Source organism: Lepidochelys kempii, chromosome 1, assembly GCF_965140285.1.
Source record: "Lepidochelys kempii isolate rLepKem1 chromosome 1, rLepKem1.hap1, whole genome shotgun sequence".
In the NCBI taxonomy this organism is placed as follows: Eukaryota; Metazoa; Chordata; order Testudines; family Cheloniidae; genus Lepidochelys; species Lepidochelys kempii.
In genome coordinates, this window is record NC_136380.1 from 240,560,216 (window position 1) to 240,585,294 (window position 25,079).

The 25,079-nt window shown below is 43.4% G+C and overlaps 1 protein-coding gene across 2 annotated transcripts; it reads right to left on the reverse strand.

Moving 5' to 3' along the window:
• Positions 1-6,426: 6,426 nt before the first annotated feature.
• Positions 6,427-24,860, reverse strand: PEX26 (peroxisomal biogenesis factor 26). Of its 2 annotated transcripts, none has more exons than XM_073319677.2 (5): positions 24,278-24,860; positions 20,698-20,838; positions 17,670-17,983; positions 11,549-11,695; positions 6,427-6,684 (listed from the first exon to the last, which is right to left on the reverse strand). In XM_073319677.2, exons 1-5 carry the CDS (start codon positions 24,493-24,495, stop codon positions 6,677-6,679), a joined length of 828 nt encoding a protein of 275 aa, XP_073175778.2. In that variant the 5' UTR covers positions 24,496-24,860; the 3' UTR covers positions 6,427-6,676. The 2 variants fall into 2 exon arrangements, with proteins under 2 accessions (XP_073175778.2, XP_073175770.2); XM_073319669.2 differs by lacking the exon at positions 6,427-6,684 and adding an exon at positions 7,353-10,663.
• Between the last annotated feature and the right edge of the window lie 219 nt (positions 24,861-25,079).

Genomic DNA, 25,079 nt, shown 5'->3' on the forward strand with positions numbered 1-25,079 from the left:
TAATACGATTTAGAAGTATCGTTTTTTCCCTTTAATCAGATGTAATTTTGTCAGTTTTAATCTGGATGTATTTATTACCTTGGTATAGCTTGAAGTTATGGATTGAATAAGAAGTGACATGTACACATACACTGTAAGAATCCAAAAGTACTTAAGATTGTCATTTTCTAGATTATAGGCATTTCATCATGTGTCATCTGGATATATTGAGGGTACATTGTACTTTAAAAATTTTATTAAGTTAAAAAAAAATTCACACCTCAGTTAAAAATGCAGACCTTGCCAGCATGTTTTTAAGAGTGTGGGGGGGGGCGGAGAGGGGGATGGAAAAGGAAGTAGTAGTCCCTCCCCAAATTATATCTGCCTCTTCTTCCCCTTTGAATGTGTGAGCGTTAGTTAGCTTCTCAAATCCAGCATTTCAGTTCCCCTGTTATGAGGTGGAACAGAATAAAAAGCCCCCACCTAGTGCATCACAGGGTCTGTGCATCGAAACCCTGTGCATGCCAGATTTGATCCAATTATTGAAGAGTTGCAGAGGATTTAGTAAAGAGCTGCAAGAATTATTCCAGGACTGTAGGATACACCTTACAGTGGCAACTTGATCATGGCCTCTGAGTACCTACACAGGAAGAAGGTATCTGGTACTAACCAGAGGACTCTTCAATCTAGTTGTCAAAAGCGTAACAAGATAAAATTGCTGGAACCTGAAGCTAGGAAAAGTCATACGGGAAATAAGGCATAAATTGTTAAATGAGGGTCATTACACATTGGAACACCTTAGCCAGGGGTGTAGTACATTTTCCCTCACTCTAAGTCTTTAAAACAAGGCTGGGTGTCTTTCTAAAAAATTTACTCAAGTTCAGTTGCAAATTATTGGGCTCAGTGCAGGAATTACTAGTTGAATTATTAGGGCTCTGCAGACCTTATAGTCTATCAATCAAAGACATCAATCTCTGGTCCCATTCAGCCCCCCCATCCCAGATTCCAAACACTGAAGCAAAAAGCAACCACAATCCTCTCCCTCTCATGCAGCTCCAGAGCAGATCAGGTAGTAGAGAGACTACAGTCTCATGTCTTCACATTCCCAGAATACCTTGTTCGCGCCTTGAATGGGGAGTTGCTGCATTTGTCCTTACCATAGTGCCTCTAGTGGTGCTGCCTTCCCTTTCGGATGAAAAGCAGCAGCTTTGGATAGTGATGTTTCCACTGCTGTATCACTCTACGCAGCTTGGTGGGAGGGAGCCCAGGCCATGCACCCCACACCAGCTGGTGCCCTACAGCATCACAGTGCCGAGAGGAGGTCACAATCTCCCCACGGCAACCCTCACTTTCCACCACCCCTTGCCTATTTGCATCACTAACCCCCTCACACACACACACACACACAAGACCACCCCCCTGTAACCAGATACACCCCAAATTCCATTCTCTCCCTCCAGGAATCCCCCACGCTTATCCCACCCCCACCCCGGTACCCTCTATTCATTCTTGACAAAAAATTTCCTTCCAAAGAATCCTTTATACTAGAGCTGGTTGGAAGATTTTCAACTAAATATACTTCATCCAAATATGTCATTTAATCAAAACTGAACCATTTCATGGAAATGTATCAATTTCAACAATTTTTTCATCAGGAAGGATTCTGAGGTCCAGAGTGGAGAAAGAGAGAGAGAGAGACCTGAACTGGAAACCTGACCTTTTCAATATGAAAATGGACGTGTCAACACAATTCTGTTTCATGAAAACTTTTGAAAGGTTTTTGTTCTCATTCCAATGAAGAATGAAAACAAATTTGGAAACCCCAAAAGTTTTTGCAAGACAGACTTGCCATTCTCCGGCCCTCTCTACTTTATACCTTTTTGATGGCGAGTGGCCCAATCTACAGTCCATGTATCCCACAGTGCTTTAAACAAACTAGATAAACATAAAATAATATGATTACCATTGAACTTTAACTATTAGATAAAATACTATTATTTTCACTTTATTCTGTATCTTTAATAATATTCTGACTCCAAGCGCTATTCGAGTGGTATTTTCATCTTCATTCATTGAAATGTTTCTCTTTCTCAGAGCTGAAATGAGTAAAGAAGTGTCCACTCATCTGGATCTGTTGGGTGCCCAACTTGAGCAACAGAGGGATTTGTTTTCAGACATATTAAGCATCCACAATGCCAAATGGAGTAAGTCAGTGGCAGCTGTGAGTGCTCAGTATCGCTGAAAATCAGGCACTTAGTATCCAAAGTGGACACCCAAAATTAGTAGTCATTTTTGTAAATTTGGTTCCTGACTGATTTGTTCTCTAAAATGGTTGTGTTGGTGGCAAAAAGTCAAGCTGGTACATCAAGGAGCATGGCTGAAAAAAAGACACAGAAGATATAGGCAAAAGGTATGGAATTCCTTCTCAGCACCTATGAATTACCAAGTTATTTGTAAAGAGTAAACATATATTCAATTTTCCATTGTGTACAACTTTATCCTTGCTAGAACATTTGGAAAGGAACCCGCCTTCAGGGATGTTTTCTTTTACTGCAGAATCTGTAATCAAGTGAGAACCTCTCTGAGTTATGTTGAAAACTAAAATGTTATTTCTGGAGTGATCTTACTTTACGGGAGTTGATTTGTTTAAAAATCATCATCAGACAACTGGGGCCAGATTCTGATCTCAGTCACACCACTGTAAAGCCAGAGCAACTCCACTAAAGGCAATGGAGGTAATTCAGATTTGCAGCAGCGTAACCAAAATCAAAATCTGGCCAATGGTGTTTTCATGCTTTTGCTGAATATCCCTGGAAAACCCAGAATCTCTGTTCTGCACTCAGGATCATGAGCTCTAGAATACCAATCAGTCATGAATAGGGCACCGTGTCTGTCATGGAGGTTGCAGAAGTCATGGATTCCATAACTTTCCGTGACTTCTGGAGCAGCCAGTATGGCTGACCTGAGGGCTACCAAAGCAGTTGCCTCCAGGGCCAGCTGATCAGACAGCCCCAGGAACAGCCCAAGCAGCGGCCCCTGGGGTGGCTGGAGCAGACTGTGCTCCGGCAGCCCCCAGCAGCTGGTGCCACTGTCCCACCCCAGTAGCAGCCGCCCGGGAGTGCCCCCCCCTCAAGATTTAGCCAAGGGTATTTATAGTATAAATCATGGACTGGTCACAGGCTGTGAATTTTTGTTTATTGTCTGTGATCTGTCCATGACTTTTACTAAAAATGCTGTGACTAAATCATATGAAGCTTAGCTTAGTCATGAAGCTAAAAGCATTGAAGCAGTCCTTTTTTTTACTTTTTTTTCAGGGAAAGATAGGTTGATTGACATCTGCACTGGATCTTAAAACCCTTTGTTCTATAGACATGTTCTGTTTTTAAAGGATTCATTAATACTGAGATATTTTCTGGCTTTTGTGTTGCAGGACTTAGGAAAATGGCTGATAAGTCTGAGCACCAACAAAAATCTACACTTTGCAGACTGTATGTTACAAAATTCATCATGAACTTTTTTTCTGGTTTATTTCCACTGCCCTCAATTGTGATTATTAATTTATCAAGTGAAAAGCAAAGGTATCAAACCATGAAATGAGTTGTGTAATTTTGTAAATTTTGTCACACCTGGGTGTGAATACCAAGCATTAGTTAGCTTGAGTTTAGCTTGTGCCACTGCTACATTCATAGCAAACTACAAGTGTTACCTTTGGATTGCACTAGAAAAGAGTGCATTAAAAACAGACACAGAAATGAGGCTCTTAAAGACTTCATGACACTTGTCAGAAGAATAGCCTTGGTATCTTGGGATATGATTGTCAGAGGGGCTGAGCACCCACAGCTCTTCTTTACTTCAGCTGGAAATCCGGGTGGTCAGCACTTACAAAAAAAGCAGGCCTCTGGTCAAATTGTGAGCTGGGAAACTATATTCTTCCCATAAACTTCCCCCTTAGTTTCCCTTCAATTTAATGTATTTTTCACTCCTGTGTTTAACTCTTGTACTGTTACTGTGCACTACTAAATGGGGGGGGGGGTTCACTTCAGAGGTAATTGCATCTGAATGGTTTAGTGCAGTGTTGGATCTTTGTGTGGAAGACGTGTCATTTAATACTGTTTTAATTATGGAGATATCTTTCTGGTTCCATAGTTAAGTTACTTTGAGATTTACACCTAAAGCAGAGATTAAACCTCTTAGTTATGTATGAATAATTTAGTGTATCCTCCCCAAACATTAAATAACGAGTTTTTCAAATTTTTAAATCTATTAGTTTGAGCAATAATTATTTTTAAATGGTTCATTTAAAAACTGTAATTTTTTCACACTTCTATCGCTAACAAATGGCTTGTTGCTAGGGCTGTCAAGCAATTTAAAAATTAATTGCGATTAATCACGCAATTAAAAAATTAATCGCAATTAATTGCGCTGTTATATAATAGAATACCATTTATTTAAATATTTTTGGATATTTTCTACATTTTCAAATATATTGATTTCAATTACAACACAATAGAAAGTATACAGTGCTCACTTTATATTTATTTTTTTACAAGTATTGGCACTGTAAAAAACAAAAGAAATATTTTTCAATTCACCTAGTACAAGTACTGTAGTCATGAAAGTGCAATTTATAAATGTAGAATTATGTACAAAATAACTGCATTCAAAAATAAAACAATGTAAAACTTTCGACCCTACATGTCCATTCAGTCCTATTTCTTGTTCAGCCAATTGCTCAGACAAACAAGTTTGTTTACATTTATGGGAGATGCTGCTGCTTGCTTCTTGTTCACAATGTCACCTGAAAGTGAGAACAGGTGTTCACATGGCACTGTTGTAGACGGCCTTGCAAGATATTTACATGCCAGATGTGCTAAAGATTCACATGTCCCTTCATGCATCAACCACCATTCCAGAGGTCATGCTTCCATGCTGATGACAGGTTCTGCTCGATAACAACCAAAAGCAGTACGGACCGACACGTTCATTTTTATAATCTGAGTCAGATGCCACCAGCAGAAGGTTGATTTTCTTTTTTGGTGGTTCGGGTTCTGTAGTTTCCACATTGGAGTGTAGCTCTTTTAAGACTTCTGAAAGCATGCTCCACACCTCGTCCCTCTCAGATTTTGGAAGGCACTTCTGATTCTTAAACCTTGGGTCGAGTGCTGTAGCTAGCTTTAGAAATCTCACATTGGTACCTTCTTTGCATTTTGTCAAATCTGCAGCGAAAGTGTTCTTAAAATGAACATGTGCTGAGTCATCACCTGAGACTGTTGTAACATGAAATATATGGCAGAATATGGGTAAAACAGAGCCGAAGAAATACAGTTCTCCCGTAAGGAGTTCAGTCACAAATTTAATTTATGTATTTTTTTTTTTTTAACGAGTGTCATCAGCATGAAAGCATGTCCTCTGGAATGGTGGCCGAAGCATGAAGGGGCATACAAATGTTTAGCATATCTGGCACGTAAATACCTTGCAATACTGGCTACAAAAGTCCCACGTGAATGCCTGTTCTCACTTTCTGGGGATGTTGTTAATAAGAAGTGGGCAGCATTATCTCCCGTAAATGTAAACAAACTTGTTTGTCTTTGCGATTGGCTGAACAAGAAGTAGGACTGAGTGGACTTGTAGGCTCTAAAGTTTTGCCTTGTTTTGTTTTTGAGTGCAGCTACGTAACAAAAAAATAAATAAATCTACATTTGTAAGTTGCATTTTCACGATAAAGAAATTGCACTACAGTACTTGTATGAAGTGAACTGAAAAATACTATTTCTTTTATCATTTTTACAGTGCAAATATTTGTAATAAAAAATAATAAAGTGAGCATTGTACACTTTGTATTCTGTGTTGTAACAGAAACCAATATATTTGAAAATAGAGAAAAACATCCAAAAATATTTAATACATTTCAATTGTTATTCTACTGTTTAACAGTGCAATTAATCCCGATTAATTTTTTTGAGTTAATCACATGAGCTAACTGCGATTTAACTAAACTTTCCATATAGTTAAAACTCATTAAGTGGTGAATATGCTGCAGATAAAGAAATGTTTGTAATTGAGCAACCTTTTTAACTGTTATATCTAATTATTATAATTATAGTCAGGGCAATGTCAATAGCTGAGGTCATTTTCATGTTGTGTCTCAGGGCACGTCTTCACTGGCAACGTTAAAGTGCTGCCACGGCAGCACTTTAACATGGCTTGTGTAGTCGCAGCCCAGCACTGGGAGAGAGCTCTCCCAGCGCTCTAAAAAAACCCACCTCCATGAAGGGCGTAGCTACTAATGCACTCTCTATACTGGCACATTACAGCATTGAAACTTGCAGCGCTCGGGGGGGTGTTCTTTCACACCCTGAGCGAGCCAGTTGCAACGCTGTAAAGCACCAATGTAGACAAGCCCTTAGGTCCAGATATTCAGCGAGTGTTAGGTACCTAAATACCTTTGAGGATGTGGGCCTACGTGACATCAGAGGTAACTGGAGAGAAATGATGGTGATTGAGTTATTTAGCATGTGGTAAATTCTGTTGATTGAAATGTGTCAGTGAAGGGAAGGAGAAATGTATCGAGATCTCAGTGGTAGATTATTTGATCACCTGTGCACAACAAAAAGTCACCAAGCTTCATCTTCCTCCTGCTCTCCATAGTCTCCACTTAGAAGCAGTCGATGTTGCTGTACTTCTCCCCTGGCATTTTTCAGTTCCCTGTAGGGAATATGTGTCAATATAACCTTCAGCCTCCTACAACAGGAGGTCAGATAGCAGTAGAATCATCTCAAACTCCTGGAGACAGTCAGAAAAAGTATAAACACCCCTCCCCCCTACAGCAAGGGTTTGGTGGCAGAATTATCACATCTACAGAAGGTATGTATACTGGCATCTTCCTTCATGGTAAGCTCTTTGACTCTGGTAAGGGATAGGGGAAAATAATGTAACGACAGATGAAGAATTATTCAATACTTTACTCTTTGTTGCATGTTTCTGTAAATTTTTGGCCATTTAAGTATATACAAACATACATACATCATGAATAGATAAATACTGCTTCATGTTAAAAAGTTTAACATATGAACAATATATGTTGCATCTTTAATTGAAAGCATCTGGGAAGATATGCAAAAAAATATTCAATACTCTGATCCATTATATGAAAATACAAGCTGTGACTCTGCAAACACTATTGCACATGAGTAGACTTAACTGAGTATCAGAGTAGCAGCCATGTTAGTCTGTATCTGCAAAAAGAAAAGGAGGACATGTGGCACCTTAGAGACTAACAAATTTATTTGAGCATAAGCTTTCGTGAGCTACAGCTCACTTCATCGGAATGCATTCCGATGAAGTGAGCTGTAGCTCACGAAAGCTTATGCTCAAATAAATTTGTTAGTCTCTAAGGTGCCACATGTCCTCCTTTTCTTTTTAATTGGGTAGTTAGTCCCATAGAACTGAATGGTACTAGTCACCTAATTAAAGCATGTGTTTGCAGAATCAAGGCCACTGTTTACAGTGAAACCTATTTCCAAAGAATTATTTGGAAATTGCCAAGTGTCAATGCACTAAATGTAAATATTTTTAACAATATATGCCAGTGTGGTGAAAGACTGTTTTGTGACTAGCCAGACGGAGCATCACAATATAACGGACTACATAAATAGTAATTTTTATTCTGAAAATTAAGTATTTAAAATTAAATTAATAAAACCATTAAAACTGCATAAGTGTTATTTTTCTGTTTCCACCATCCTTTGTCTCATTATGTGCTAAACACAATGAAAAACATTCTAATTAAAAAACAAAGTACTAGGAGAAATTTGAGGTGGCTAATCTATGCATCACTCACACATATTAAAAAGATCCATGGAAATGAACAGTTAAGACATTATCAAGCAACCTCTAAGCAGAAATCAAGATCACCATGCATGCTCCTCCCAGACCATAATCCCAATATCACAAGCATGGCTACAAACAGAAATTTGAAACAATGAGCCAGAGGAAATGTTAACTACCACCTAGTTAGCAGAAGACAGACTACATATGATCAGTAAGTGCATTTGACTCACTCAGATACTACAGTGACTAGGTCACAAAGCTATGTACATAGGTAGATCCTGCAATATAGGAGACTGAGAAGTACAAACTAGTCATTCTTAGAAGAGTTACAGAGAGGGTTTGTCTAAGTTGTACAGCAGTGCACTCTACAGGGGTGTGATTTCTAAAGTTCACTTCGTTTGCACACTTATCAGAGCATGTAGACCATGCTGGTGCGCACCAGGAGTTCCTTGGTACACTTTAACATAGTACTATTTGAAACAGAACTATGTTAAAGCACAGTAGGGAACTTTTAGTGCATACCAGGAGGGAACACATGGACCAATTGTGCAAATGAGTGCATTTTAGAAATCACACCCCCATAGGGCCCGTTGCCACACCATGTAGACAAGAACATAAGAACAAGCCCAGAGCCTTTCTCCTTACAGTCTTGATATGATTATTTTATGCTGAAAGTCTTTGAAATGATGAATCCAGTGACTGAGCTCATGGAGATATGATGGCCCTAAGTGCATTACACATGCACGTAAATAATAACATGAAGCTCCAAAGAGCTCTGCCTTATATGTGTAAGGTCTTCAAAGTTTTGTCTTAACTGCCTACACGTGTTTTTCACAGCAAGATAAATGGACAATAGTTACCTCGCTGTAATATCCTAGTGGAGACAAGCTTCCTGTACTTTCTTCTGAGCGAGAGGTAGGCAAAGTTAATAATATTACCACCGCCCACTGCATCGTTGACCTTTCCTGGTTTACCTCTCAGTAAAACGACAGAGCCTTGTCTCCACTAGGATTTCACAGCAGGATAGTTCATGTTAGTTATGCCACAGAAAAACAGGTGTGTTATTTTGCAGTGAAAATGGAACCTCGGACTCTTTTAAACGAGGAGGAACCACTAACAAACCATTGTAGTGCATGCAGCCAGCTGTTGTGACACCTGTGTGCTGCTGCCATTTTTGAAGGACTAGAAATGGCCCCCACCGCACTGTATGGTTACTGCAAAGGCAGAAGGCTGTGCGGGGATGATTTAGGACGTTGCACAAGGATCTGCACTGGATGCCTCTTGGTTATCAGGGAGGTGGGGAGTTCAGGGTGTGGTCTGGGATTTATCTACCTGAATAATCATTTCTCTCCCTGTTTTATACTGCTAAAGCTACAATCAGCAGAGGCACTTGAGCTGTGAAGCCAACTTGGTATGGGGGCAGGCACTGCTGGCAGTGTTCTCCAGGAGGGCCCTTTGACTCTGGAAGTCGCTCCCCCAACCACTGGTCTGAAGTAGCTTTGATCTATTGACCATCAGAACACTATGTGCTGGGGTGGAGGGTTTTGGAGGAAATGTATTTTGAGGCCTGTTAATTTACTCTTGGTGTGAAAGAGTGCAGTTTTGCTGCTGGATGATTACTCTTTGTGGATTATGATTCTAAATACTTGTTGGGATGTCTAGGCATGTGGCCAGGAGTCTATTTGTATACTAAATCTAAATAGGTAAATAGAAAGCACAGCAAGGGGAGATACAGAGACACTTACAAAGTATTCAGCGAAACTACATGACAATTCAAGTAATTGGGCAGGTTAGACTAATAAATATGGAGGATATTAAGATTAACAAGAGCAACTCTGTTGCCTCTTGTCTCTCGCTATCTCCATTTTTCTGCTGTCCCCTATTCTAACTTATCCAGTGTCAAATATTTAATATTAATGATCATCTGAAAGACAGGAAGGTCTATAATTGCTTGTGCTGGATGCAGTACACCCAGACAGGGGACAGAATGGGATGACAGATCCATCTTTATAATGCACCCCGTCACCTTGATATGCTTGCTTAGCCACGATTGTTAAATCCAAAGTGAGAATGACTATGCCAAGACACATCAGGGTCACAAGAGAAATTCTGGCCTTCAGAACAGAATGGGCTCCAATTTCAGTCTGCAATATTTTATTGTGTTCCACATATTTGGCTTAAATCCCATGCTGCAGAAACTGGGCATTTAAAGGGTCCCAAGGCAGCACAGTTTTTTGGCTCCTAGTGTTCAGTGTAGACTTGGTGCTCAGATCTTTCATAACCATATCCTCTGAAATTCCACTCCCACTTCTTGGACAACTTCAAAAACATTTGCAAGGATGGTGCAATCTCTCAAAATGCCTGTCATTGTTCTTTGCCATTGGCTACAGACTCTCACTTGGGATCCACACCAAAAGCAACCACTTTAAGGAGCATCTAAATAAGACATGGATTAGAGGAGCACGGCTAAAACCCTGTATGTGCACATTCCTCCAGGGTTAGTACTGTGCTGCATGGCTGCATAGCACAGGGAGACAAGTAGCGGAGGCAGTTTCAAAATCCAGACAGCACTAGGCCAGGTTCTTAGTCTGGCAAGAGAGGAAGATGTCACTGCATGGGACCCATTTGTGGTCATTTTAATTAGTACATTGGTCTCAGGAGCCCTTGAAGAGCCTGATTAAAATCCTCAAGACAAGCTGCCACTTGCACAGCGACAGAGACAAAAGACTTTTAACACTTCATAAAGCCGCTTAGTCTTGAAGTGGAGGCCTGTAGAGCAGAGAAAATACAGCCACCCATGCCTGATGGCAGAGCTGGACCAGCCTGTAAAGGAAGGGTAGGGACGTGGGAGCAGCTGCAGAATAAAACAAAAGTATTTCATTAATGTTTCCTACCCTTCTCTTTATAAACTCAGACTTAGAAAGAGCTGATCTCCACTCCGGTCAAGGGAAGCCATCAGCTTTGCTTTCTCTTTATTCCCGCCCAGGTGAGTGCTCAGACTCTCACCTAGCAGAAGCTGCAGGGCATAGAGAAGAGGGTGTTGCTCTCATCCCCAGTAAGCTATGCTTCACCCTGCAAAGGCTGATTGACAGAACAACACTGAAGACTCAAAAGTCCCCTCTGCAGGGGGGTAATTAGCATGTGCCTCAGCAATGAAGATTCTTAGGACTAGCAGAGACATTCATTACAAAACAGAGGGGGAAATCTATATCCACACACTTTCTGAATGCTAATGAGTGCTTTTTAGGGTAGTTTTGGGTTGGCTTGTAGCTTAAGTAGATCAAGGTCGAGGTTACAGCTAAATTACTTTGCTAAAGTTCACCAATCACAACCATTCTTACCACTTTACTTCCCACAGCCAACACCCTTCCAGCATCTTTCTCTGACAGAGGCACAGTCTGGCACTGGATAGCTGCGAACTGCACATAGCCTGTGCTTCAGAACAGTTTCCGACAGTACCTTTCGTTAGGAAAGGCTGTGGATGCAATAGCTATAGGTTTATTTACAGCCAGCTGTCCTACACATCTGCCTTCAGTGATTTTTAGTGGAAAAAGCTGGAAATATAGTAGCTGTGAGCTCCCACACACCCACCACTCCTGCACCCTATCTCACAGTCACTCCTACGGAGAGAGGCTTGAATAAATGTTCCTCTTCCAAGCCCACCGCTAGCAATGCCCAGTTTCTTGTTCTTAACCATAAGACAGAAAACAAATAACATTCAGAAGCCTTAATCACATACCTGGGTCTAGTCTCACCACAACAAGGCACACTATAAGAGCAGCCAAGAGTGTCTTTTTGTAAGGACTGGAACAGAAGTGGCTTGACATGGATCCCAGTGCTCTACGCAGCACTGTTAATATGTTCAACAACTTTTGGGACACAGAGCCTGGAATACAAGGACAAGAGGTGGTTAAATGAAAGGGCTAAAGCAAGGAAAATAAGACCGCACAGAAGACCTGCTGGATTCCAAAAACTCTCTCGATGGAGCATGTGATGGGGTGTCTGCCCCACACTAGACTAGGAAGGGTTAACCTCAGCAGCAAGCAGTGGAGGTGAGTCCTCTGAGTGGTCCAGAGAGACTGCATGAGTGCAGCCAATCAGGGAGGAGTTGCAGGAACAACCAATCAGGGCCCAGCAAGCTCACATAAAAGGAGCTTTAGGGCAGAGCAGAGCAAGTTAAGCTGCTGCTGGGAGCTCAAGGAGTGAGGACTGTGTCTCTAGTACATATTGGACAGAGCAACTACTCACAGGATGGGGGAGCAAGAAGGAGCTCCTAATTGGCTGCTGGGGCTGGGTAGTTGGATATCCTGAGGTTAGGGCGAAGAAGGTGCTGGGGCCACGGGGAAGTGGCCCAGGGAAACATAACAGCATTGGGAGAAATTTAAAAAGTTGCAGCAAGAGGCTGCTATCTGTAAGGTCCCTGGGTTGGGACCTGGAGTAGTGGGTGGACTGAGACCCTAACCCCTAAAAGGGAGGAACCCAGATAGTGACACAGCTGGAGGGTCAAGTCACAAAAGAGGATGCTGCGGTTCCTGAGGCTGCAAGAGGGGCCACTGCCAGATGCAGAGACAGAGTGATGATGTGCAAACCATGGACGGGGGTGGTGGCCTCCAGCTAATCTCCAGAGTGGCCAGGAGGAGGTACCAGCCTGCTGGTGAGTGATGCACCCCATGACAGGGCAGCTATTCAAAGAGGAATACTGTGTTCACCCCTGGGTTCCTCAAGCACTCCTGACCTGTCTGCTATTAGCAAGGATGTAACATCAGATTGGCTCCCGCAATCCACATCTTCCTAGTTGGGCAGCTATTAACACAGGTGTGTTGCTTTCTTTTCCTGTTTTCTTTCTAAAAGCTTTGTGGTAGTTGTTACTGAGGAGGAAACTCTGTGGGAAGCTTGTACCCAAAGGACTTTATACAATTATAAATACTGATGTCCCATAAGGGAGGGATACCCCAGCCAGGTGCTGGAGCCCCGTGGAGACAAGAATTCCTGGATTAATTGAGAATTCTTAGGTTTAATAGGTGCTTAAATCCCACCCATAGATTCTACTACATGGGCTCAAAAAAGGAGAATAAAATAAAGAAAATTATTAATGGGAAGATAGTAGAAAGTTCACACTGGCAACTACATAAGCCCTTAGAGGAAAAGTCATCTGTCTTAAGTTTTAATTGCACGTTTTTACATATTTCTTTGGTAGTATATTTTAGAAACTAGAAAATAATTTTCTTAGACTTTGCCAATGTGAAAGATAAACTTCGCCCTTGCAACTCTTATCAAGCAAGAGCATTTAGTTTACTACTTTGTTTATGCACATGCCATGTAAGAGGTCAAAAGGAACATCCCCTGGCAATATTGTTAGTTAACAGTTAATACCCACTAAGCTAGCAGACTAAGGCCATGTCTACACTATGGAAACTAGCATAATATAGATATGGCACTGTAGCTATGCTGGCATAACCCTGTAGTGTAGATGCAGTCTACAGTGACGCATGGGGTCTGTCTATCACTCTAGGAAATCCACCTCCCCGAGCAACTGTTAGATTGATGGAAGGTTTCAGAGTAGCAGCCGTGTTAGTCTGTATTCGCAAAAAGAAAAGGAGTTCTTGTGGCACCTTAGAGACTAACCAATTTATTTGAGCATAAGATTTCGTGAGCTACAGCTCACTTCATCGGATGCATACTGTGGAAACTGCAGAAGACATTATATACACAGAGACCATGAAACAATATCTCCTCCCACCCCACTCTCCTGCTGGTAATAGCTTATTTAAAGTGCCGTATGGAGTGGAAATCTATCAACTGCATGAAAAAACCTGTACAGATACAGACAGACATCATCTTCCTTTCCAAATGCAAACAGATGGACATCGTACCAAAAGGACTGAAGGTAAAAAATCCATTACAATCTACATACCACACAGACTATGCTGACAGCTTGTGCCACACGCTCTCAAAGAAACTGCGGAATCACCTGATCAACATCCTCTACAGCAAACAGGGAAAGATTAAGAATGAGCTCTCAGAACTGGATACTCTCATAAAAAACCAACCTTCCACACAAACTTCCTCGTGGCTGGAATTTACTAAAACTAGACAAGCCATTTACAACGCACACTTTGCTTCTCTACAAAAGAAAAAGGACACTAAACTTTCTAAACTACTACATGCTACAAGGGGCCACAGCAATGGTTCCCTCAACCCACCCAGCAATATTGTTAACCTATCCAACTATACTCTCAGCCCAGCAGAAGAAGGTGTCCTATCTCAGGGCCTCTCCTTCTGCTCCTCCACCCCCACGAACATGATACAGTTCTGTGGTGACCTAGAATCCTATTTTCGACGTCTCCAACTCAAGGAATATTTCCAAAATACCTCTGAACAACATACTAATCCACAGAGGCCTCCCTACCAACATTACAAAAAGAAGGATTTTAGGTGGACTCCTCCTGAAGGTCGAAACAGCAGACTGGACTTCTACATAGAGTGGCTTCCGCCGACGTGCACGGGCTGAAATTGTGGAAAAGCAGCATCACTTGCCCCATAACCTCAGCCATGCAGAACACAATGCCATCCACAGCCTCAGAAACAACTCTGACATCATAATCAAAAAGGCTGACAAAGGAGGTGCTGTTGTCATCATGAATAGGTCAGAATATGAACAAGAGGCTGCTCGGCAGCTCTCCAACACCACTTTCTACAAGCCATTACCCTCTGATCCCACTGAGAGTTACCAAAAGCAACTACAGCATTTGCTCAAGAAACTTCCTGAAAAAGCACAAGATCAAATCCGCACAGACACACCCCTGGAACTCCGACCTGGGATATTCTGTCTACTACCTAAGATCCATAAACCTGGAAATCCTGGGTGCCACATCATCTCAGGCATTGGTACCCTGACAGCAGGATTGTCTGGCTATGTAGACTCCCTCCTCAGGCCCTACGCTACCAGCACTCCCAGCTACCTTCGAGATACCACTGATTTCCTGAGGAAACTACAATCCATTGGTGATCTTCCTGATAACACCATCCTGGCCACTATGGATGTAGAAGCCCTCTACACTAACATTCCACACAAAGATGGACTACAAGCCGTCAAGAACACTATCCCTGATAATGTCATGGCTAACCTGGTGGCTGAACTTTCTGACTTTGTCCTTACCCATAACTATTTTACATTTGGGGACAATGTATACCTTCAGATCAGCGGCACTGCTATGGGTACCTGCATGGCCCCACAGTATGCCAACATTTTTATGGCTGATTTAGAACAACGCTTCCTCAGCTCCCCTAACGCCCCTACTCTACTTGCGCTATATTGATGACATCTTCATCATCTGGACCCATGGAAAAGAAGCCCTTGAGGAATTCCACCATGGTTTCAACAATTTCCATCCCACCATCAACCTCAGCCTGGTCCAGTCCACACAAGAGATCCACTTCCTGGACACTACAGTGCTAATAAACAATGGTCACATAAACACCACCCTATACCGGAAACCTACTGACCGCTATTCCTACCTACATGCCTCCAGCTTTCACCCCGACCATACCACACAATCCATCGTCTACAGCCAAGCTCTGCGATACAACCGCATTTGCTCCAACCCCTCAGACAGAGACAAGCACCTACAAGATCTCTATCAAGCATTCTTACAACTAAAATACCCACCTGCGGAAGTGAAGAAACAGATTGATAGAGCCAGAAGAGTTCCCCAGAAGTCACCTACTACAGGACAGGCCTAACAAAGAAAATAACAGAACGCCACTAGCCGTCACCTTCAGCCCCCAACTAAAACCCCTCCAATGCATTATTAAGGATCTACAACCTATCCTGAAGGATGACCCAACACTCTCACAAATCTTGGGAGACAGGCCAGTCCTTGCCTACAGACAGCCCCCCAATCTGAAGCAAATACTCACCAACAACCACATACCACACAACAGAACCACTAACCCAGGAACCTATCCTTGCAACAAAGCCCGTTGCCAACTGTGCCCACATATCTATTCAGGGGACACCATCACAGGGCCTAATAACATCAGCCACACTATCAGAGGCTCGTTCACCTGCACATCCACCAATGTGATATATGCCATCATGTGCCAGCAATGCCCCTCTGCCATGTACATTGGTCAAACTGGACAGTCTCTGCGTAAAAGAATAAATGGACACAAATCAGATGTCAAGAATTATAACATTCATAAACCAGTGGAGAACACTTCAATCTCTCTGGTCACGCAATTACGGACATGAAGGTCGCTATCTTAAAACAAAAAAACTTCAAATCCAGACTCCAGCGAGAAACTGCTGAATTGGAATTCATTTGCAAATTGGATACTATTAATTTAGGCTTAAATAGAGACTGGGAGTGGCTAAGTCATTATGCAAGGTAGCCTATTTCCCCTTGTTTTTTCCTCCCCCCCCGACGTTCTAGTTAAACTTGGATTTATGCTGGAAATGGCCCAACTTGATGATCATACACATTGTAAGGAGAGTGATCACTTTAGATAAGCTATTACCAGCAGGAGAGTGGGGTGGGAGGAGGTATTGTTTCATGGTCTCTGTGTATATAATGTCTTCTGCAGTTTCCACAGTATGCATCCGATGAAGTGAGCTGTAGCTCACGAAAGCTTATGCTCAAATAAATTGGTTAGTCTCTAAGGTGCCACAAGTACTCCTTTTCTTTTTTAGATTGATGGAAGCATTCTTCTGTCAACCTAGCTGTGTCTACACTGTGGGTTAGGTTGGCACAGTCAGGGTGCACAGGGGTGTGGCTTTTTTTTTTACACCCCTGAGCACTGTAGCTAGGTCAACCTATATTTTAAGTGTAGACCAGGCCTAATAGTACGTTGGGTAGCTGCTCCTGTTGCTGCAGCAGAAATGGGTACCAACTAGTGCCAGCTGTGATGGAATTTTGAGACCTAGAAACTTGCTGAAACTGAAACCACTTCCCATAAGACTTTCAGTCACTACCAACCTTGGATAGGTTCAGAAAGGGGAACTGTCTGTTCAGTCATCCAACTGGGCATGATAAAAAAGAAAAAGAGATAAAACTGGTAATGGATACAGAGCCTCTTCCTCCTAAAACACCAGTTTGAATCTAGCCCTAGTTGGTAATGAACACTGAACAGTCAACCCATGTATTGGCAGCTTGATGTGTGGAAATAAGTGGGTAGCTTTCACCTCTGTTCCCAGTGGACAATATTCAAATCCCACAAAAAAACACCATTGCAATTGGCATCCAGCAGAGAAGTCAAAAACTAAACAGACATGGGGAGCTTGGAATACTGTGGATTTCTGAGCACAGTTTGAAGTCTCTATTTTAATTTAAAAGCCCTTAAGTAGTTTGGGTTTGTTGAGGTACCACCTCTTCCCTCATACAATGCTGCCACTGTTGTGAGGACTGCAAAATTGCAACTCCCTCATTGTAGATGGGAGGAGGCTACTCGCAGGGCAGTTCTCTGTGAAGGACTTTTAGATTTGAAACTCCCTTCTCCTCTCTACCTGCCAGATTTGCTGGCCTTCTGGATGTGCTGCAAAGTCTAGCTTTTCTCCTGAACATTTGGGAAGGAGCCAAGCTGAGGGAACTGGGGTACAAGAAAGGGGGCTGAGATGAATTATTATTTATTAGCAGACAGTGGTTATGTGAGGGGGAGAGGCAATCTGGAGATTGTATGCGTTGAGCTGCATTTCGACATTGTGAGTTGTAACTATAGTGAAAGCACCAAGAGCAAGTAGGTAAAACACTTAACATAAGTCTAAATAAAAATAAAGAGTGATTTGGCCCAAGTTCAATCACTCCCTCTTCTACACCTCGGAAGAGGAAAGCAGGATTGTGAGGCTTAGAGAGAGCGCCTACCTAACAACTTCTCCCTTGCTGTGGCTGGTTGCTCTTCAGGGCCTGATTGTGTCTCTTCCTGCTGCACCCACTGACACCTCCTCTTGTTAATGGTGCTCAGGGCCTCAAGTTGTTGCTCTTTACTGAAAGCTTCACAGCCCTGTACCAGATCCTCTGCTTCCACAAATTGTCCAAGGGGAAGCAACACGTGCAACAGATGCAACTCCATCAAGGTGCCATACGAAGGCAGACTCTGATTGGTTAGATCTCTCAGCCAATAGTTGTCAACTTCCAACATCACGTGGGGCTCCTTCACTGTGCTGTACAATAGGATGCTAGAATGCAAGAAAAAAATGAATGTTACACTACAAACTATTTATTTGCAAAGTTGAGATCACTTACAGTTACCAACTTCAGTCATCTATAACCAGGACTGGACATAGATCCCTCAGTGACAATCTGCACTCCATGCAGAGAGGGAGGGAGTCCCTAGAAAGCAATATGAAGCAACCCCTCAGCCTGTGTCTACACTGCAGCAGGGAGGTGTGATTCCCAGCATGGGTAGACAGACATGATTCCCAGCAGGGAGGTGTGATTCCTAGGTCAGGTCAAGCTACTGCACTAGGAACAGCAGCGTAGCTGCTACAGCACTGGTGGCAGCTTGGCCTAGCCACCCGAGCTCGGACCCAAGGGGAAGGCAGGGGGCTGGGATTCGGATGGCTAGCCTAAACTATCACCAGTGCCACAACGTCCACACTACTATTTTTAGTGCACTAGCTTGAGCTGAGCTAGGGCGAGTCGATCTACCCACAGTGGGAATGACACCTCCCCGGTGCAGTGCAGACACCCACAGAGGCCAAGCTTCCTTCCTCCCCCAGCAACGTTCCCAGACTTTCATCACCTGATGCAGGGAGCAAAGGTCTAGTACAGCAGTCACTGTTAAGATGTAAATTTTATCATCTTAAAACACATGCTCTTCACTGAGGGTGACATGTGACCTTCTCCCTGCACTTACTGATGGCATCACAGAGTCTGAGTCTTTGCTAAGGCCATGAAATTCATGACTTAACGAGACACATCAGGCAGTACTTTCCTGGGCAGTTCTCAGACCCTTTGGGTTTTGACATGAGGGGTCCTAAAGGCTGGCAAATACACAGATTTGACTAATGGGTGAAATGCAGTAATCTGAGAATCAAATGTCCCGAGACCCATTACACTCATTTAAGGTTCTCAAGGTGCATGTGGCTTTTCATAGCCCTGAATAATACTCTTTGCTCAGGCTTGGTTAATCATGACCCAACCCCCTTGCCACAGCTGCCAAGCCCTCCTCAATCTCCTCCCCCAATAACAAGCATCAAATCCATTTTCCCCTCCTTCCTAGAGAGGCCAGATCCTTCCACGACTCCATGCTCTCAGTAATAAGACTCCTGCACACCTTCTTCTAAGACGCCTGTACTTCTAAGGGAGACTAGATTTGCTCCAGCAGTCACTTGGAATGGTACTTGCCTGCCTTTATAAAGTGCTTTGAGATTCATGGGTGGAAAGCCCTGTAAATTATAAGTACTTAATACTTTTATATATTCAACTTCTGCAGCACTCTCTCTTCATGCTAAAAACTAAATTTAAAAAACATACTTCTGATAAAGAGAAGATTCTCTGGATTTTTCATAGGTATTTACTATAGCCCCATTCCATTCATTGATTAAGTGGTTCTTTGGCTATTCATAGGTCAGGTGCCACTGCCACAGCATCTTTCATCACAAGGATTGCTATGAGAACATATGAACGGCCACACTGGGTCAGACCAAAAGTCCATCTAGCCCAGTATCCTGTCTTCCAACAATGGCCAATGCCAGGTGCTGCAGAAGGACGGAACACAACAGGTAATCATGAAGTGATCCATCCCCTGTCATCCACTACCAGCTTCTGACACACAGAAGCTGAGGACACTCAGAGCATGGTGTTGCATCCCTGCCCATCCTAATTAATAGCCATTAATGGACCTATTCTCCATGAATGTTAGTTCTTTTTTTTGAACCCTGTTATAGTTTTGGTCTTCACAACATCCATAGCAAGGAGTTCCACAGGTTGACTGTGCATTGTGTGAAGAAATATTTCCTTTTGTTTGTTTAAAACCTGTCTATTAATTTCATTGGGTGACCCCTTACTTCTTGTGTTACATGAAGGAGTAAATAACCCTTCCTAATTCACTTTCTCCACACCAGCCAAGATTTTATAGACCTCTATCATGTTCTCCCTCAGTCATCTCTTTATCCAAGCTGAAAAGTCCCAGTCTTTTTAAGCTAATACCCCTAATTATTTTGTTACCCTTCTCTGTACCTTTTCCAATTCCAATGTGTCTGTTTTGTGATGGGGTGAGCAGATCTGCACACAATATTCAAAAAGTGGATGTACCATGGATTTATATAAAGGCAATATGATATTTTCTGTCTTATTATCTATCCCTTTCCTAATGGTTCCTTACATTCTGTTCGCTTCTGTCAGGAGACAGTCACAGTAGTCCAGCCCTGCTAGTGAAGGAGAGAAGGGAAGAACATGTCTTTCACTGCATTAAAGCACTAGGGAGATGCTGCATTGATTGAGACAACATATTCTAGGGGAGATGTTAAACCACTGCCTGACTACAGGTGCTAGATAAAGATCACATAACACTGGGGGAGTGTGATCTTGGTGTCAGGGCAACATCCCTTCTCACACTAACAGGTTCCAGTGTCTCTAGCTGTGGAAGAGGCAAAACTTGTTACATAACAGTCTCTAACCTATCACTATGGCATTCCTTGAAAATGAAAGATGCTGCAGAAAACCAAGTTCAGCTCTGTTCTTTCATTCTGAAAAGGTTCCCTCTGAACAGCTCTGCCTGCCTGCCTGCCCCCCCCCCCCCCCCATGCACAGGGAGATGACAAGAAAGGAGGAGGGACACAGGAGGAAAAAGCCCAACTCAAACTCCATACAACAGACTACACATATAGGTTGTGGAACCTGGGTATTTTAGGCAGGACATATCTGGAAAGTAGAGATAATTACTCACCACAGTTCCAGAATTTTTGGAGGCAGAAGTTCAGGGACCTGGTAATACTGCAAGACCCAAGACAGAACTTCTCTCCACCGGTTCATCTCTGCCAGGGCCTGGATCCCCACAATGCACAGGGAGCTCTTCACTTCCGCAAAGCTGTCCAATGGAGAAGACAGGCCAAATGAGCACTTGTGAGAAATGCTGTTTCAAAATCCTTCCCCGCCTGACACATCTGATGTTAGGGGCTTTCTAATTCCTCCTCAGCAGCTTTTCCCCAAAAGCGCAGACCATGTTCAGCCTTTTTTGCTGGACATGTTTGTTACAGATCTCCAGCAGAAGTCCCATAACTCTCAATCATGCACAGACCCCTTTTCATACTCCTCAGGAGTTGTCTATATTCACAGGTATTAAAGCAGCCAAAACGAGCCAAATTTACCTGTAAATTAGTTTAGGCTTTTAACAACAATCTAGCCTCCAGTAATGGTTTGGTGACTAGAAATCATGACAAGGACCATTGGCATCATTATTATTATTATTATTTTAGGACTGGCAATGTGCTGAAATTGTGATTGTAAGAGATTCCAAACCTAAATAATGCATGATTGATAAAACACTCTTTAAGACCAAAAACAAATAATAAAAAAGTGAGTGAGAACGGGTTCAGGCCCTGGCCTGAAATTCAAGAGAACTGGGTTCAATTCCTTGCCCTGCTTGTGCGACACAGAGTCAGTGATTCAACCATTCTCTCTGCCTCATGCCTGGTCAACACTAGAAAATTAGGTTGGTATAACTACGTCAGTCGGGGGTGTGAAAAATCCACACTTCCGAGTGACACAGTGAAACCAATCTAACCCCCAGTGTAGAAAGCAGTAGGTTGACGGGAGAATTCTCCCATAGACCTAGCTACTGCCTCTTGAGGAGGTGGATTACCATTGGTGTAGGCAGTGCCTTCACTGAAATGCTACAGCGGTGCAGCTATGCTGCTCTGGCATTTTAAGTGTAGACAAGCCCTTAGTTCCCCACCTATAAAATGAGGATTCTTCCCTCCCACCCTTTGTTGGTCTTGTCTAGTTAAACCATCAGCTCTTTGAGATAGACCATGTGTTTGTGCAGCGCCTAGCACAATGGGGCCTTCATCTCCACTGGGGTCTCTGAGTGTGACTATAATATAGCAAGTAAAATATAAACCTAAACTGCTCCTTTTCCATCTGGGGGATTTTTTTTTAAGTGTCCCTCCCTGGTTCTTCGGCCAGGTAACAAGTATAGGCTCTATCCTTGTTGTGAATAATCCTAACATAATTCCAATGCTATTTTACACACATTCTTCCAGGGAATTCTCATCTTCACGCCCCTGCCCACTTTTAAATGTGTTTGTGGGTCATTTAGTATCTAGTAGAACCATAAGAACCTCTGGACTATATTGCAGTGGGGCATAATAAGGTCAATAAACTACATCATTCTGATGGCTTTTGAACTCATCATAACTAACAAGCAAAGCAGAGCCAGACCAGATCTATTGATTGGCAGGACCTCCAGAGAAATGGGAGTTACAGGCCTAAATACATTGGAGGAGCTGTGCTTAAGTCCCTTAAGAGTTCATCTATTCCAGCTGTTCATTTCCTCCACCACAAGTCATAAACCTGTATTATATACACAGCTTTGGAAATGAAGAGGAGCAAGAGGAGTATTTTTGTGTTCAGACAGGGAAGGGGGGGGGGAATGAGGAACAAGACTAGATGACCTAAGGCACTTAGATTCTGTTTCTATGCATCTCCCTAGTCATAGACAAAGGAATAAAACTATTCCTCAATATAGTGATTTATAAAGGGCTAATAAATTAGAGATATTCTAAGCATGTTACAGAGATAAACAGTAAGAGAAATTCCTAGTCCCTTCTATCCTTGGAATCTATTGTGATCATCTAGTCTGATCTCCAGTACAACACAGGCCATAAAACGTCTCCAAAATAATTCCCAGAGCATATTTTAATTTCAAAGTAGTCAATGATAAAGAATCCACCTTGACCCTGGGTAAATTGTTCCAATGGTTAATTACTCTCACACTTAAAACGATATGCCTTATTTCCAGTCTGAATTTGTCTAGCTTCAACTTCCAGCCATTGGATCATATTATACCTTTCTCTGCTACATTGAAGCGTCCATTATTAAATATTCTCCATGCAGGTACTTATAGACTGTAATTAAGTCACCCCTTAACCTTCTCTAGCAAAACAGATTCAACTCCTTTAATCATTATCGTGGCTCGTCTCCGAACCTTCTCCAATTTATCAACATCTGTCTTGAATTGTGGACACCATAACTGGACACAATAGTGCAGCAGCAGTTCCACCAATGCCAAATACAATGCTAAAATAGTCTCCCTACTCCTACTTGAGATTCCCCTGCTTATGATTCCAAGAATTACATTAGCCCTTTTAGCCACAGCATCATGCAGGGTGTTCATGTTCAGCTGATTATCCACCATGAACCCCAAATTATGTTCAGTCACTGCTTCCCAGGAGAGAATCCCCCATCATGTAAGTATGGACTACATTCTTTGTTCCTAGATGTATTTAGGCATATTAAAATGCAAACAGAGTTGTAAGCAGGTCAGCAAGTGTTACAGATGGCTATCAGTCGTGTATTGACTACTTGGACTCTAAAGCAATAGATTAACCATTTACTAAAACATGCACTAATCATTCATTAATCCTTTATAAATAGAACCTTAATATAAAGCGTGATCAGTAATCCCACGCTTCCTGTTTCTGAGTTCTTATACATTCTTAGACCTATTGTCATCAAAATGCCTTGATTCTCAAGGATCTCCAAGCAATTCATATACAGGAATCATTTCCCTTACCTAGAGCATGCAGTTACTGCTGCCTGAAACAAATCAGCTGTTTGTATACAGAACAGCAACATTACACCCCATTTCAGGGTTGAAAGCAAAAAAGAATGTATTATTTCCAAATGGAACAGCATGGAGTTAAAAAGTAAGTAGACAAATCAGAATTTGGCCAGGACACCAATATTAACGCTCTCACTACTGTAAAAAAATGCTATGAAATTTTTAACTACCAAGATGGTCATGGATCTCTCCTTTACCTGTCACACAAAAGACAACAGCACTGACTCTGACCAGTAACACTTGCAACTCTACCCACGTAGAAGGCTGAGGGGGAAAGAGGGGCAAAAAAAATCCAAAACCAGAACCCACAGCAAAATTATTTCTAAGCAAAATATTTCAAAGCGATTTATTAAAAATAGTCAGTGTCGATGCATCCCTCTAGGAGTTCACGATGGAGTCCCTGAAGGCAGGACATAACAGATATTACACTGATACATTAGACTTTAGCTGAGTCCTGTCAAACATCTCAGGACTACTGTAGTCCAGTGTGTTCACGAACAAAAGCCAAGACTTCTCGGTCCAGGGGTCACTCAGAAACAGATTTCGTCTGCGCTTGGATCTGAGATTTCGCAGGGAACCGGCTGCACAGGCCCTGCCTGCGTTTGCCCTGAATAACTAAGCAGCGGGAACCTCTTTTGCTGTATGCCCCGGGGTGACTGGGAACTCGCCCCCCCCCCCCCCGTACCTTTCACCGTCAGGGTCTGAGGCGAGGCTCTCGCAGCCCCGCTCACACCTGTCCAGAGCGGCAGCAAAGTCCAGGTGCACCACCAGCAAATCCGCGGCCTCCTCCAGCAAAGCGGTCGCTGGGGCTGGCACGGGAGACAAGGACAGGGGCTCGCTGCTCCTGAGGAAGCCTGCCGGCCCGCTGAGTCCAGCGAAGGACACCGGCAAGTCGTTCTTCATGGTGCCCGGGGAGCGGCGGCTGTTAGCTGCCGGGCTTGGCCACGTGCCCTCGAATCCCGCCCCCGATCTCCCTCGGGGCCACCGCTGGCTGCGCTGCCCCAGCTGCCCCCGAAGCGTCCCCGCCCCGGGCCGCGCGCGGGCTGGCTCCTCCCGCGCGCGGCCGCAAGCGCCAGCCCTGCCCCGGGGCGCGGAGCGCAGCGGCCGGGGGAGGCGCTGCGCGGGGGCCGAGAGCCGGCGTGCTCTGCGCCTGAGTCCTGGCTTGCGGCGCGCACCCCCAGCGCCGGGCGGGCGGGCGGGCGGACCCCCTCTGCGCGGCGCTCCCGAAAAGCCGGGAGCCTGGCACCCGCCCGCCTCGCGGCGCCCAAACCCTGTGCAGGGGACTCTGGGGTTTGTAGTTTCTCGGGGTCACGGTGCTGCTGTCGCGGGCAGGGCGGAGGAGGAAATCAGGCAGCGTGCAGTCTGCTCTAGGATTTAAAACTGAGCCGCGAGGACGTGAGGAGTTTGTAGATGTGAGGTTTAGATTCAGGTTCCAGGGGTTATGCTGAGCAGGGGTGGGAAGGGCTGGCCCACTTTCCCCCGGATGG